The following is a 14,404-nucleotide window of genomic DNA, read 5'->3' as shown; positions in this document are numbered from 1 at the left end:
TAAAATATTTGTTTGCCATTGTTTCTTGTCAACATATGCACAGATAGCCTACTTATCAAGAAATCATGTAGCCTAGGCTACTATTCACCACTAGGAGTCTCTTGACCAACACAAAAGAGTAGTTGTAAACATTTGGGCTGATTTAACTAACATAAATAATATTTGTAATTTGTAATAGCCTATGTAATGTTTCATTTTAGAGTTTAGAAATATTTCGTTTTAGAGTTTCGCCGAAGTTTGATTGACAGGCGATCTGACAGTTAACAGAATTATACTTAAAAACAGTTAGGCCTACACCTCAAAAGAGAAAGGTGCACAGTTTATTAGTATTAAGCTATTATTATTATTTAGCCTAAATGTCTTTGCTTGTGCATAAAAACATTTAGATTTGTATCAGGTACAGAAATATTTTGGCATAATAGTCATAAAATTATTATCATTAGCCTATAAACCACCTATAAATCAGCTCTCTGTATGGTTCCAGAGATGGCTCTTCTCATTCAGCACTGCGGGAAAATAATTTGGCCTTAGAAATCCAGTAAAATCAAAAAAAAAATCCATATTAATTTGTGAATATTTTAAATGTTTAATAAAGGGGCAAAACGTCATAAACAAAAGTCAAATAATAGTTTACAAACTATTTTAAAAAAAGTTTACAGTCGTTTTTTTTTTTTCACCACAGGTGACTTATATATAAAAAATAGTAGCCTATTTTTCAATTCTATTCTTCTATTTAAAGGATCTACAGAAAACGCGATCGAGTTGTCTGTTTTCTAGTCTACCAAAGTGCTGTAGCCTAGGCCTTTTAAAACTATATAAAAAAACACAATAACAACCCCAACAATAAGCTATAAAAATGCAATAGCCTATATCAAGTTTGTTTCTTCATATTTCTATCTTTGTGGGGGCATTTGGCCCTCAAAATGTGGGTTAAACAACACACACACAATATCCTATATATAAATCACAGACGCAGACATCACGTTATAAGACAGACGCAAGTGTCACGTTCATTGAGACGAGTGCATGTTGCAAAGTCATATTAAAGAACCGATCGCAACCGCTGGCACACTGCACTGAGCCATGTTGAGTAGAGTGTTAAATACGTGTTAGAGAAAAAAATAATTAATAACTTCACTGCCACACGTGAATGACGCGTGACGTCTGACTCGACACTTCACTGCCACGCGTGATTTACGTGACGTCTGCGTGACGTCTGCGTCACGTCTGCGTCTTAAAATGAATGGAATAAATAGCAGAAAGAAAAAAAAAATAAGACGTTGAGTGAGACGTTCATTGAGACGAGTGCATGTAGCAAAGTCATATTAAAGAGCCGATCGGAACGCCATACGAACGGTCTTCCCGCGCGCTGCGCTGAGGATGAGCGGGAACGCGTAGGAGGGATCGCGCCAGCGCGCTTTGGTAAGAAGTTTTCTTTGCGGTGGCGCGGCCGGTTTCACACTGCAAGCGTAAGCAGGGCGTAAGCAGCGCGCATTTTTTTCGGCGCCCATGTTAACGGATGAGAGCGTTCACACAGCACGCAGGAGCGGCGCGGCAGCGCGTAGCAGGAGCAGAGCAGGAGCGGCAGTGCCGCGATCGTTTCGGCGCCGAGTCTATTTTTGCTGTGCTGCTTACGCTCAATTAAAGTGACAAAGCATTGATTATGGACAAAATACACACGATAAAGTGAAATTGTTCCCCAGAATGTAAATTAATGACATCTACTGTGTTGTAAATAGAGTATAAACTTCAGTAAAAAAAAAAAAAAAATAATACTATAGGCCTATATTACAAAAAACTAAATAAAATAAGGTTTTTGCTCTAATCACTAAAATTAGTTTAAATAATTTATACTGTTATTTCTGCTTAAGTCACTGGTTAATTGTATTAATTATATTAGCCTATATGTGTTATAACTATATAGTAAGTTGCCGTAAGAACAGGTGTCATGTTGACATCATGATGACGGTACTAGTGCTAATGCAAAGAAGACAATCATGGACGACACTCGTCTAATCGTGGAGGTTGAGAAACATACAGTTATTTATGATCCTCATAATTTACTATATAAAGACTTGCAGGCGAAGGAAAAAGCATGGGAGGATGTTGCATCAGCACTCGGTGCAGAAAGTAATAACCTTTCTTACTTTTTTGTTTTCAATTTTTAGCATGCCCACATACGAACAAATTAATAGCTAATTAACTAAATACAATAGACAGAATAAGGTCACACATGCTACATACATCTACGCTGTAGACTACTGTATGTCTATTTCAGACTTAATTCTCGATAAATTGATCATTAAAAAACGTGTCTATTAAGAAGTTTAAGGTTACTTATTACAGACTTTTTTTGATTTTCTATGTTTTTGATGGGTAATGTATGTACATTTTCTGTTTATAAGATAGATAAAAACTACAAATGATTTTCTTAATGTTTTTTTTTTAATGAAATAGGTAATTTATACCATAATTCATATATCAAAATATTAGCATTTAAATTATTCTACACATATATAAAATATGTAAAAGCAATTACTGTGCAAGGTTAATGACAACCTCAAAAGCACTGTCAATACTAATGTAATGTTCAGGATAAAGCATTGTGTTGGCCTCAGCCATGCAAATCCAATCAGTACAGTTTCTGAAGTACAATCAGTAAAGAAACAACACTGATGAAATAAAAACATTTATTTAAAAATGGATACTTTTCACACAATAATCACACATGTATAAGAAATATGAGATGCATACGTATACAATTAAATGTTTCAAGTTGAGGAGGAAGGTAAGCTATTCTTCCTTCATCTTACATTGTGTGTAAACTGCATAGAGTGTACCCAAAGTCTGCGTCTCATCCTTTTTCGTAGTCTTCTTAACAACATGTATAGCGCGATTGCCTTCCTTCTGTCAACAACTCTCACTACACGCAAACAAAGCTATAAGCTTCTTGACACGTTTTCCCTCTGTAATGTTTTTAAATAGAAATAAAACAAAGCTAACTTATTACCCATTATTGAGAAATCTGTACAAAATCCGCGGTTCAGGTGCGCGCTGCAAACGCTGCCGGTGTGAATGCATAATAGATACGCGCTGCTTCTGCTCTGCTTCCGTCCTGCTTGCGCGCTGCGTACGCCCTGCTTACGCTTGCAGTGTGAAACCGGCGTTTAGAGGGGAGAGACGCGTTGTTTCTCACCCTCCAGTTCGCCGCGGCTGCAGGACAGAGGTGGGCAGCGACGGCTTCCTCCACGGGGGGAAGTTTGACATATCCCGCCCGGTCGGCGCCGTCCACTGACGACAGAAGGGAGGATCCTGGATTGTGCACCCGACTGGTGAGCGGTGCGTTCCACGACTTCGCTATCTCGTCGTGCACCTCCGGGAAAAAGGGGCCGGGTCTCCGCGGGCTGTCCTTTCGGCCGCGGTCCGACTGTAGGAACCACTCGTCCAGACGGCTTCTGGCCGGCTCGGTAGGAGGCGCCCACTCCAGACCGAGCTCATCAACCGCCTTGGTCAGGACGCGTAGGAGCTCAACATCACTGTGATGGAGGTCCCCAGCGTCACTGCCGGGCGCAGTGTTAATCCAGTGGGCTGTTGGACCACTCCTCTCTCGCAGACGCTGCCACCGAGATGGCATCATCCTCCTCCATGGCTCCGAAAGACACCACATCTTGCGCGCTGGGGGAGGGGCGGAGATCAGCGGCCATGAAGCGCACTGGGAGGGGACCTGCAGCAGGGGGGTGAGAAGCGTGTGGGCACTGAGCCGGCACGGTCTCGTCACCCGACCCGGACAGATCCGCATTAGAAACTCGCGGCACTTTACTCTTTGGCTCAGAGGAAGAGCGCGGCAGAGCTAGTTGGGCGAGTTCATCGCCTTGGACGATGGCCACACGGAGCCTGAGAGTCCGGAGACTCATATCTCCGCAGTGGGGGCAGTCCGACCCCCCAAGCGCCGCCTCTGCGTGGGCGCGACCCAGGCAGAAGACGCACGATTCGTGGCCATCAGAGGGTTCGATTGGCTCTACACAGGAGAGGCAATCGCGAGAGGTCATCATTGGCTGTGTCCAAATTCAGGGTCTGCATCCTCCTTAGGATCCTTCCTACCCGGTTGAAGGAGGAGGGATCCTCCGACGTCCGCAAAACCCGGAAGTCGGTGTTTGTGAATTTGGACAGCCTACCCTTCTTTCAGTTCCCTCCCTTACCCTTTTTTTTTACCCTTTTTCAGTTCCCTCCCTTAATAAATATTTATTTATTTATTGATCAGGCCCTTTCTCTCGGAACATGCAACACAACTCCTTGTTCAGGCTCTTGTTCTGTCCAGACTTGACTATTGCAATGCTCTCTTGGCAGGTCTTCCAGCCAATTCTATTAAACCTCTACAATTAATCCAAAATGCCGCAGCAAGATTAATCTTTAATGAGCCGAAAAGAACGCACGTCACGCCTCTGTTCATCAATTTGCACTGGCTACCAATAGCTGCTCGCATTAAATTCAAGGCATTAATGTTTGCCTACAGAACCACCACTGGCTCTGCACCCCTTTACCTAAATTCTTTACTTCAGACTTATGTGCCCTCTAGAAGCTTGCGTTCTTCAAGTGAACAACGAATTATTGTACCATCCCAAAGACACAGAAAAACACTTTCAAGGACTTTTTCATTAACTGTTCCCATCTGGTGGAATGACCTGCCCAACTCGATCCGAGCAGCCGAATCCTTACCCATCTTCAAGAAACGGCTAAAAACTCATCTGTTTCATCTTTACTTGACCCTCTAACTCTAGCACTATCTATTCTAATTGTATTTTATCTATGTCTTTTTATTAAAAATAACAATAATAATAATAATAATTATCTGTACTGCGTTAGGCTAACCAAGACTTGTAATAGCACTTGCACGTTGTTGCTCTTTTGTTGGTTTTGATTGCTTCTTATGTCCTCATTTGTAAGTCGCTTTGGATAAAAGCGTCTGCTAAATGACTAAATAAATAAATAAAAATAAATACCCGTTGCTCATATCCTGTCGCCTAGCAACCGTGACAGCGCCAAGCAAGAAGCGGAAAAATGGACAAACAAAGAGTTATTCTCCTCATTTTAATTCTTTTGGAAGAAATAAAGCAATTAAATAAATTAAATACTTTCTTTGCTCGTTGTCTGAGAGTTTTTTATATTAGACTACAAGACAGTTTTTAAGTATTCTACTAATTTCTCCTACAAATTCATTGAGCCGAAGCATAAACTTTAGCTTGTTTTGTCAGAGAAACTCCTCTCCCACTCCGCTACCGCTCGCTTCGTCCGCCATTACGCTCTGCCGAAAAGAATTATGGGATAGGTAGGACGGGAAAGGATCCACCACACCCATCCTTCCAATTCGGGGAAAAGGAGGACGTATTTGTGGGCCGCATTTGAAGGATCCTACGAATTTGGACAGCCTTCGTCGCGGCGCTGTGACGTAACATCCTTCAAATGAGTACTCCGAAGGATGCAGACCCTGAATTTGGACACAGCCATTGTTCGTCCGAAGCTCACTTACCGGAACACAGCAGGGGAAGAAGGCGTGTCCGCTGCAGCGTGTAGATCACGGTGAGTGGTAGATTCTTTGATAGGCTTCTTGCTGAAGGAAAAAATTCTGAATGGATGACGTACAAGCGCTGCTTTATATAGTGACGAGCCCCCTCATATTTCGCGCGCTTGAACGCCATTGGCCAGTTTCACTGGCGTGATTCAATAAGGCTTCAGTAATATTCGAGGAAAATGTATTTCCCAAAGCAATGTAGAGTGACCGAATTGAAGGGGAACTCTGAGTATGTTAACCCTGAAATCAGGGAAACTCTGGGTTTTCGGTTTCAAAATGGGAGGTTTGTCAAACCCGAGAAAGCAGGGTAAGTCAAGCCCGTTTCTGAAAGAGAGGTACGTAACCGAGATGTTTTCTTCGGTAAACCCAGTTTCTTTCGGTCTCCTCCCCCTTTTTATAGTGTTAGCGAAGTTTAAATACCTTATTCATTCATTCACGCTGCAAAATAGATTTTCTTACCAAGTATTTTTGTCTTATTTCAAGTACAAATATAAAAAAATTCTTAATATGCATCTTATATAATTGTCTATATTTAGTCTTTTTTTTCCTGGGGGATTTTCCTTTTAAGTGCCTTTTACATAAAACAATTAAAATTGTCCGCCATAGGGTAAGAAAAATAATCTTAATGCAAACGGAAACAAGAATCATTTTAATTTCTTACCCTATTGGAAGATAATTTGCAAAATAAGAAAAATGCACTTTAAAACATCGGAGATGCAGAGCACATTATAAGTCCACTGTATGCAGATTCTAAGGAAAGTGTGCATCCCTCTCACACCCATTTTGAGAATTTTTTCCTGGGCACAAATCCGTCAAAGAGGGGTTTCACAGGACTGTAGGTCAGTGGTATAAAAATTGGTTTAAATGAGGCTGATCTGATAAATGATGTTCACTTGATAACATCATTCTGTGACGTCTGTAAGTAACCCAATAATCCGAATTTCCTTCAGGACTTCCAGTGTGGAAGCTTGGATGCACTGATGACAAGCATATCCCCACCATCACCCCTTCTGAAAATGAAACCGATTACTTTATGGAATGGAAGGATGCCAGATCGAAGGGTAGTACGAGCCATAACCACCACCACAGCTGTTAAATAAACAAATTAGTCACAATTTTTTGGTCATCTTTATTTCCTAATACAAAAGAAAAAGTTATTTTTTTTACTTTTGGATTTTAGAAATCTTCCAATACTTGACCATCTCCTCTTCATCTGTCAGTGGTGCAGGTGCAGGTTTTCCCCCCTTTTTGGGAGCCTCTGCCTTCTTGCTGTCGACAAGTCAGTAGTTAATTTTATTACTGTAATTAAGAAATGTAACAGGTTGGATTAGAGAATATTTAATTATGTGAAAAAAGCTGCAGCGCATTGAAATAGACACTGAATTATATTTAATGTCAAAAGTCATGTAGCCAACACCCATGAACCTTTCATGTTTAAAGCTTTACCTTGATTTAATTGTGTTTTTATACTTTTATATAGTTTTTTAGCTGCTGCCACGTTCTTGTTTTTTTTTTTGTGATCATGAGATACCATTAAAATGAATTTTAGTTCAATAATTTATAGTTTTCACCTCTGATATTATAAAAGTTATTAAGTTATTGGCAGTTATTAAGAATTAAAGTTATGCATTGACGGAAGTACGCACGCTGATGTCTTTTTGGCGGGAGCTGTTGCCATGGTGAATCGTAATTTCGGCGCTCCGCTGATCATGACTTTTCATAGTCATGGTGCACGAGCTTAACTCAGAGTCAACCTACTCAGAGTTGAGTAAACTAACTCAGTTCAGCTGTTTTGTAACCGAAAACTCAGAGTTTCCTGTCTCAGAGTAAGTCAACTCTGAGTTCATGTTTAAACTCAGAGTTGGTTGAACCTCCTTATTGAAACGGGCCCCAGGACAGGGGCATGGCTCCATTGAATGAGCTCACTGAACAAAATAAAAATAAAGGAACACTGTAAACAAAAACAAAAAAAAAGGCAATGTCTTTGTGTTTATTGTTTGACCAATAATTTATAAATTTAACAGTGACACTTGACTTAAAAATACGGGATGCATATTTTTTCTTATTTAAATCTAATTGCATTTCTGTTAGCAATTTGATTTAGGCATACACAAATTTTGGCAATAGGAATTAAGGTTGATGGGCAGAACAAAAACAAATAAATAGGCTAAATAAGGTTTGGATTCATCCCGTTACATATTCTTTTCTGAAGTATATCCTCTCATGCCTATTCCACACTCCTCCTCGTCGGCTGGGTTGATCTGTCCTTCAGCTTCCCTCTCTTCTTCCTCATCCTCTTCCTCCTCGTCTTCCTCCTCCTCCCCTTCCTCACCCTGCACTGGCCCTCGACCGATCTTAGGACCCTTGCAGATTTTGAGGTGGCGTGTGAGGTGGTATTTAGTGAGAAAGCCCTTGTTGCACTTTTCACAGATGAAGTCCCGTTTCCCGTCGTGAGAGTTCAAGTGTTTTTTGAGATGGTCGGTCTTCAAGAATTGTTTGTCACACTTTGGACAAGTTATCTGACGGTCTCTGGAATAAAAGAAAGGATAAGCAAAGAAATAAGGTGGCTATTAAAACAGGTAAGAAAATGATATGCTAAGAAACAATTATGAATATGACAGGTTTACATTATTCCATATATGTGTAAAACATATTTTTAAATGGTCTTGTCCGGGAAAGTCAAATATTTGGAGAACATGCTCTTAAAGATAACATGCAACATTCTCAATGCATTTTAAATTCATAATGTTATATATTACGTAAATGTTACATATTACATTTAAATAAAATTTTTCAATAGGAAAAAAATTGTAGGATTTGTTTGGACTATGAAATGTCAGAATTTAATAATAGTTCATATTATTTATATTAATAAAATTTTCCATTATTAGTTACATTTTATATTACATATAAAATATATTAATATATAATGTAATACATTTTAAATATAATAATAATGCATATCAGTAATTTATACATTATAAAGGGATATTTAAAATGTCTATTTTAAATAAAATATGAAATATAGCCTTACAGTGAATGTGAATACATGTGCTGTTTGAGATCTTGTTTCCTCACAAACATCTTGTCACAATGGTCACATTTAATGTTCTTGGCACCAGTGTGTATAACCATATGAGATTCCACATGTGCTTTCTGAGTAAAAGACTTCCCACATACTGTACACCTGAAGTTCTTCTGACCTGCAGAAAAAAGCATATATATTTCATGAACAGAACAGTAATGACAACAGCAAATTTTCTGGTCAATAATAAAGTAATTTCACTGAAAACAACTTAACCTCAGGTCATATACTAGAATTCATAAACCACTTTGTTTCTATTATGTAATGCATTTAAAAGTGGGATTGGATGTAATTTTATCCATCAGGATTTAATTTTTTTAATCATTAAATCATAACGGATAAATGTTATTACCTTGTTATTATATCAAAATGGCTTGTTATTAAAGTTTTACAATTGTGAACGGTTTCAAATGCAATTTTCAAATGTAATTATCTACAACGTGCATTTACCTGTGTGGATTCTCAGGTGTTTTCTGAGATTGCTGGGATCACTGAAGGCTTTGCTGCAGTAGCTACACTTGTGTGGCCTCATGCCCATGTGCCCCATGAAATGCACATTTAGCTTAGTAGACGTAGTGAATGCTCGTGTGCACATGCTGCATTTAAACTTCCTCTCGCGACCGTGCCCGTTGCTGCTGCTGCTGGAATGTTCATTCACATCGGAGTGGCACTGCCACTGTGGCGAGGAAGCGGACTGGGACGACTCATTGGTCACCTTCTCTTGTGACTGTGATTGGTTGTGTGTAGCGTGGTCCTGGGTGGGGCTGTGGCTCTGGGCATGGCTGTTGAGGTGGGATTTAAACTCTGTGAAAGAGCCACATTCTTTTCCACAATGACATATCTGGCCCTCTGGCACTGTGGGCACACCTGACAAGACACAGAAATGAACAGATCTTACATGGATATACAGTACAATTACCTTCTTACAGGTTGAGGCAGAGGGTTCCATGCAAGAGGAAGTCCCACCTAGCTGTCTGCTGTAGTCCCTGCTGTAATAGAACAACAGCTCCTGATCTGGCAGAATCTCTCTGGATGTGCAGAAATACAGCTTCCCGTTGTCAATATATGCCACGAGATTCTGTTCCTCTGTAGTCCTGCAAACAGAGTTGATTTTAGTTTTCGACTACCTGATTGTCGAGCATGGTTTCAATACTGAGCTGAAAAAAGGTTTTTAAGGATGTGTTTACCTTGCTTTCTGTACAAACATCATCCAGTTGCATTCATGCTCATCTGCCGTCACAATATAGAACTCTTGGATGTCATTGTGGAACATCTAGGTTCAATGCACAGTGACCTATTAAAGCCATTCTTAGGAATACAACATGACTTATCAGTGTAATAGTAAATAAAATGATGTAGATGATGCCATTTAGTAGTATGCACTACCTTGCAAAAGTTTGGGGTAGGTAAAACCTTTTACCATTTTTGAGCCTTTTATGATAACCAAGGCAGATTTTTTTTTATAAATATAAAAAATACAGTAAAGACAGTATTATTGTGAAATATTATTACAATTTAAAAATAATTGTTTTCTATTTTAATATATGTTGAAATGTAATTTATTCCTGTGAATGCAAAGCTGAATTTTCAGCAGCTCCAGTCTTCAGTGTCACATGATTATTCAGAAATCATTATAATATGCTGATTTGGTTATCAAGATATATTTCTTGTTATTATCAATGTTAAAACATTTGTACTGCTCAATATTTTTGTGGAAACTGATTTTTTCATGATTATTTGTTGAATACAAAAGAATAGCATTTATCAGAAATTACATATTTTTTGTAACTGTCTTAACTGCCACTTTTTATCAATTTAAAGCATCCTTGTTGAATAAACATATTAACTGACCCTAAACTTTTGAACAGTAGTGTGCATTCAAAAATGTATAAGTAAAAGATTTTAAAAAATAAGTGTTTGGCCAATTCACTGATATTTAAAAATGTGGCAAGGACCTTCCATATCTGAGGAGTATCCTTATCAGACCAGTCTGTAAGTTCTACACTGCTACAGTGCTGTCCGACCATCGGCCCAAAGCAGGTCCTGGAGGTTATGGTCTCTCTAGCAAACACACCTGAAGGAAACAAAAACTGGCTTCAGCAATCAAACAAAATCTTCCATTTTCAAAAGCAAATGGACATCACTTCCCATTAACTACAATTAACAAGCTAACTGATGAAGTCACTCACCCAAACATTGGTTACACTTTATTTAAATGTGTCTTTGTTACAGTGTAATTACACATTTAAATATACTGTCAAATAAATTGTTACTCAAACATCTTCAATAATGAAACAGTCAATTATTTCTGGCTAAATTTTACTAGCAATAAGATATTATATAAATAAGTTATGAGCAATATTATTTGACATGTACTTATTAGAAGGTTAGAGTTTAGGGCTATTTGCTTGTAGTCTTGCATCATTTACGGTTATTCATTTAATAACTACTGTAACATTTATCATAAGCACACTACACAATAAAGTATTAACTATATTTTGAGAATTGCACACAATGTACCAATGGGTTCATCAGCTACAGAAATGCGGAGGCAGAGGGGGCGGGGCAGAGAGAGGCGGGCTCTGCTCTGAATGGGCGTGTCTGGGATGAATGTGACAGGTCCATGCTCAGGGCAGTCTGACGGATATGACTGCTCACATAAAGTGCACCCTACAAAAACAATAAAATGCATGAAATTGGACTAAAACACATTCTAATACTCAAAATCGGCAAGCAAATCTTACATATGTTGAAGGCAGTGGTCATGTTTTCCTTATTAGATGTCGAGTCTTCTAGTTGTAAAGTAGAGTTTACTAGCACCAGACTGTTGTCTGGCCCAAGAGACACTTCTGTGGTGATGGGCGACACATTAACAGACTCAAGTCCCATTCCTGAAGGTCCATGTAGAGATACCGGTTCTAGTTGAGCCTGTGGCGGCATGGCCCCCGTGAGCACCACACTAACCACCCCAGAGTTCAGTCCTCCAGTGGAGTGCAAGGCTTCACTCAGCGTCCCTGGACCACCTGCTCCTGTAGTGCTGGCTCCTACTCTGCCACCCATGTGTTCCTGCTCCATCACCACCGGGAGCTCCAGCCCTGCTCCATGCAGGGGCATCACACGTCCTGAGGAGTCCACACTTGCCAAACCCTCATGAGGCTGAGGTCTGGTACCCAGCTGCTGCTGGGTCTCTGCCACCACCACACCCTCCATGGTGGCCAAGTCCTCTTCCATTCCATCAGGAGACATTGGACTACTTACACGTGACTCCATGGTTAGTCCTGTGGCGTCTAGCTGAACTTCGTGAGAACCTCCTTGGTGGAGATCAGTCTGGCCTCCAACCTGTCTTGTGTCTAGGGTCACCAGGCCTTGTTCCAGAGGGCCGCCGGGGCCACTGTATGGGTCTAAGCCAGAGGGGTTGTTGTTGGACACGGAAAGAGTCCCATCCATGTTAAGGTTGCTGGGATGAATGTATTGGGGAGGGGGACGATCTGCCAGATATGACAGAATACCTAAAGAGATTAAAAAAAAGAAGAAAGCTAGATTTAATTCATTTGATACATTAATAAAAATAGATCTACAGCCCCCTGGGGTTCCATGAAGGTACTGCATGGGGTCAGCGAACTGATAAACAATTAAAAATCTATTTTAAATGAGCTTAATTTGCTCTTAAGCTTCATAAAAAATGTATTTTGGCAGAAATAAAATATATTATAGGATATATTACTTCTGCCAACAGTACATTTTCATTAAAGCTTTACAAAAAGATAAAACCTAAAAAAAAAATGTATTTATAGAATTTCAAAAAATAAATTTCTCTTTATAAAATGTATTTAAATGTGCTCAATTTGCTCTAAAGTTTTATATAATGAAATGTGTTGTTTGCTGAAATAATATAGTCTACGCAATAATTATTTCTGACAACAAAAATGAATAAAAATTACTTAAAGTGCAAACATGAATTAAAGTACATACAAAACACAATTTTGTATGTAAAATACACTTTGTATTTAAATACAGATTTAAAATGTATTAATTAATTAGTCCATTCATTCATTCATTCATTCACTCTTTCCTATATTAAAAATGTATTTAAATTAGATTAGAAATTGATAAAAAATGTATTTTGGTAGATATAAAATATTTAAATATAGACAAAAAAAATCTATATATAAAAATCTGTTTTAATGTGCTTAATTCATTCTATAAAAATATATTTCTATATATTTATCTATTAAAATATATTTCTGCCTACAATAAATAAAAATGAAAAAACTAAATAAACTTTCATATAAATAAAAAACTTTATATGAAAATGTTTTTCAGCAGAAATAAAATATTTTATAGAATATATTATTTCTGCCAACAATAGGTTCAGACAACTCTAGAGCAAATTAAGCACATTATTATATTTTTTATTATTATTAAGCACAAAATTATATTTTAATATAGACTTTTTATTCATAATACTTCATTTTGAATGATTAAACAAACATACATTTCTCGCTGTTTGACACTAAACAGTGTGGCACAATGAATCCAGGATCCTTGCAAATAGTTGTGAAGGTCATTATTATAAGATATTATACCGTATTATTAAGAAATTCTAGATTTGTTGTACATTAGGGGAATCCTTAGGTCCAAAAAGATTGTCAGCCACTGGTTTAAAGTGCACCTTAACATTTTTGTCAGTAACATTACCTGGAAGGATATGTCTGAAGTAGCTGGTGTGGTGTGTCTCCAGGTGTGGGTATGGAGGAGGTGGTAATGTATAATTTCTGTCTGGAAGGCCACACATAACGCCTCTGTCTCCTAAAGGACCCATGGGTAACATCAGGGACAGTGCAGAAGGAAGAGGCCCCAGTGATGGACCCAAGCTGGGTATAGCGACTGGCATGCCTGAAATAAAACTGATGTGTTACTTCTCCATACTTCTCTATATGTACACACATCTAAGAAGCATTTGAGTCCTAACCTGGAGTGGTGATGTGATTGTGCGTTGGGGATGTGGGGAGGCAGAGGTGACTTGCACTCACAGGTGGCACGCTGAGCTGGTCCATGCCCACTGGGCTGAGGTTCATGTCATTCATGCTAAATAAAAGAATGTTACTGCATTTAAAATACAACTTATATCATAGTGCTTGTGCAGAAACAGACGTGAATAAATGACATGTTTGTTTACCTGACAGCACAGATCACTTAAGGCATTGATGTGATGGATGCATTCTAGGATCTGGAAAAGGGAGGGATTAATCTTTTTAGTAATTACAACATTTAGTTTAGATCACAGCATTCCATCATCAGCCTCTTTAAGACAAGTTTTACAGTCATTCTGGCAATGAATTTACTTGACAAGCTGTATTGGTCACTAAACCGATTACGAAATACTAATAACTCATACTACATATCAAAAATATATGTATGCATCCGCACATCGACAAGAAAGAGCCAGTAATGCACCCAGTGTTTAGCCAGTTAACAAGCCTAAGACAAATGAAATAACAGAAGGTGTTCATTGCAAGGTATATCTATATTATTTAAAAGACAAACAAATAATTTACCTACTATAAAGAGCAAATATTAACCCTTCCGTGGAAGATTTGTGATATGAAAACAATAACATGGCTAAGGCAAACAGTGTACAACTCAAAGCGGGGTTATTTTTCAAAACAAGAGTCCTACAATATGCTCTGTTATTACAAACATGCCAAACTGATTTATTGATTGATTTACGTATGTATGTATGTATTTAT

At 38.5% G+C, this 14,404-nt stretch overlaps 1 protein-coding gene across 2 annotated transcripts; it reads right to left on the bottom strand.

Annotated features, from left to right (window-relative positions):
* Positions 1–7,085: 7,085 nt before the first annotated feature.
* Positions 7,086–14,320, bottom strand: LOC306859094 (PR domain zinc finger protein 4-like). 2 transcript variants are annotated; one of them, XM_079399924.1, is made up of 12 exons: positions 14,213–14,320; positions 13,834–13,884; positions 13,627–13,742; positions 13,353–13,550; positions 11,399–12,163; positions 11,175–11,324; positions 10,610–10,728; positions 9,842–9,927; positions 9,621–9,748; positions 9,105–9,521; positions 8,604–8,772; positions 7,086–8,098 (listed from the first exon to the last, which is right to left on the bottom strand). In XM_079399924.1, exons 3-12 carry the CDS (start codon positions 13,739–13,741, stop codon positions 7,762–7,764), a joined length of 2,484 nt encoding a protein of 827 aa, XP_079256050.1. In that variant the 5' UTR covers position 13,742; positions 13,834–13,884; positions 14,213–14,320; the 3' UTR covers positions 7,086–7,761. The 2 variants fall into 2 exon arrangements, with proteins under 2 accessions (XP_079256050.1, XP_079256049.1); XM_079399923.1 differs by having other exon boundaries at positions 14,217–14,307.
* Positions 14,321–14,404: the final 84 nt, after the last annotated feature.

Source organism: Barbus barbus, assembly GCF_936440315.1.
Source record: "Barbus barbus genome assembly, chromosome: 39".
In the NCBI taxonomy this organism is placed as follows: Eukaryota; Metazoa; Chordata; class Actinopteri; order Cypriniformes; family Cyprinidae; genus Barbus; species Barbus barbus.
The sequence above is the reverse complement of the archived record's forward strand: the minus strand, read 5'-3'. Positions and strand labels throughout refer to the sequence as shown.

Bases quoted from the DNA above. Each gene is read 5' to 3' on its own strand.
- LOC306859094 (XM_079399924.1), bottom strand. From the start codon at position 13,741: ATGAATGACATGAACCTCAGCCCAGTGGGCATGGACCAGCTCAGCGTG. The intron at 9,522-9,620 runs GTGGGACTTCCT...GTGTCTTGTCAG, and splicing joins GGACTACAGCAGACAGCTAG to GTGTGCCCACAGTGCCAGAG. The intron at 8,773-9,104 runs GTAAATGCACGT...TTTTTTCTGCAG, and splicing joins ACACCTGAGAATCCACACAG to GTCAGAAGAACTTCAGGTGT.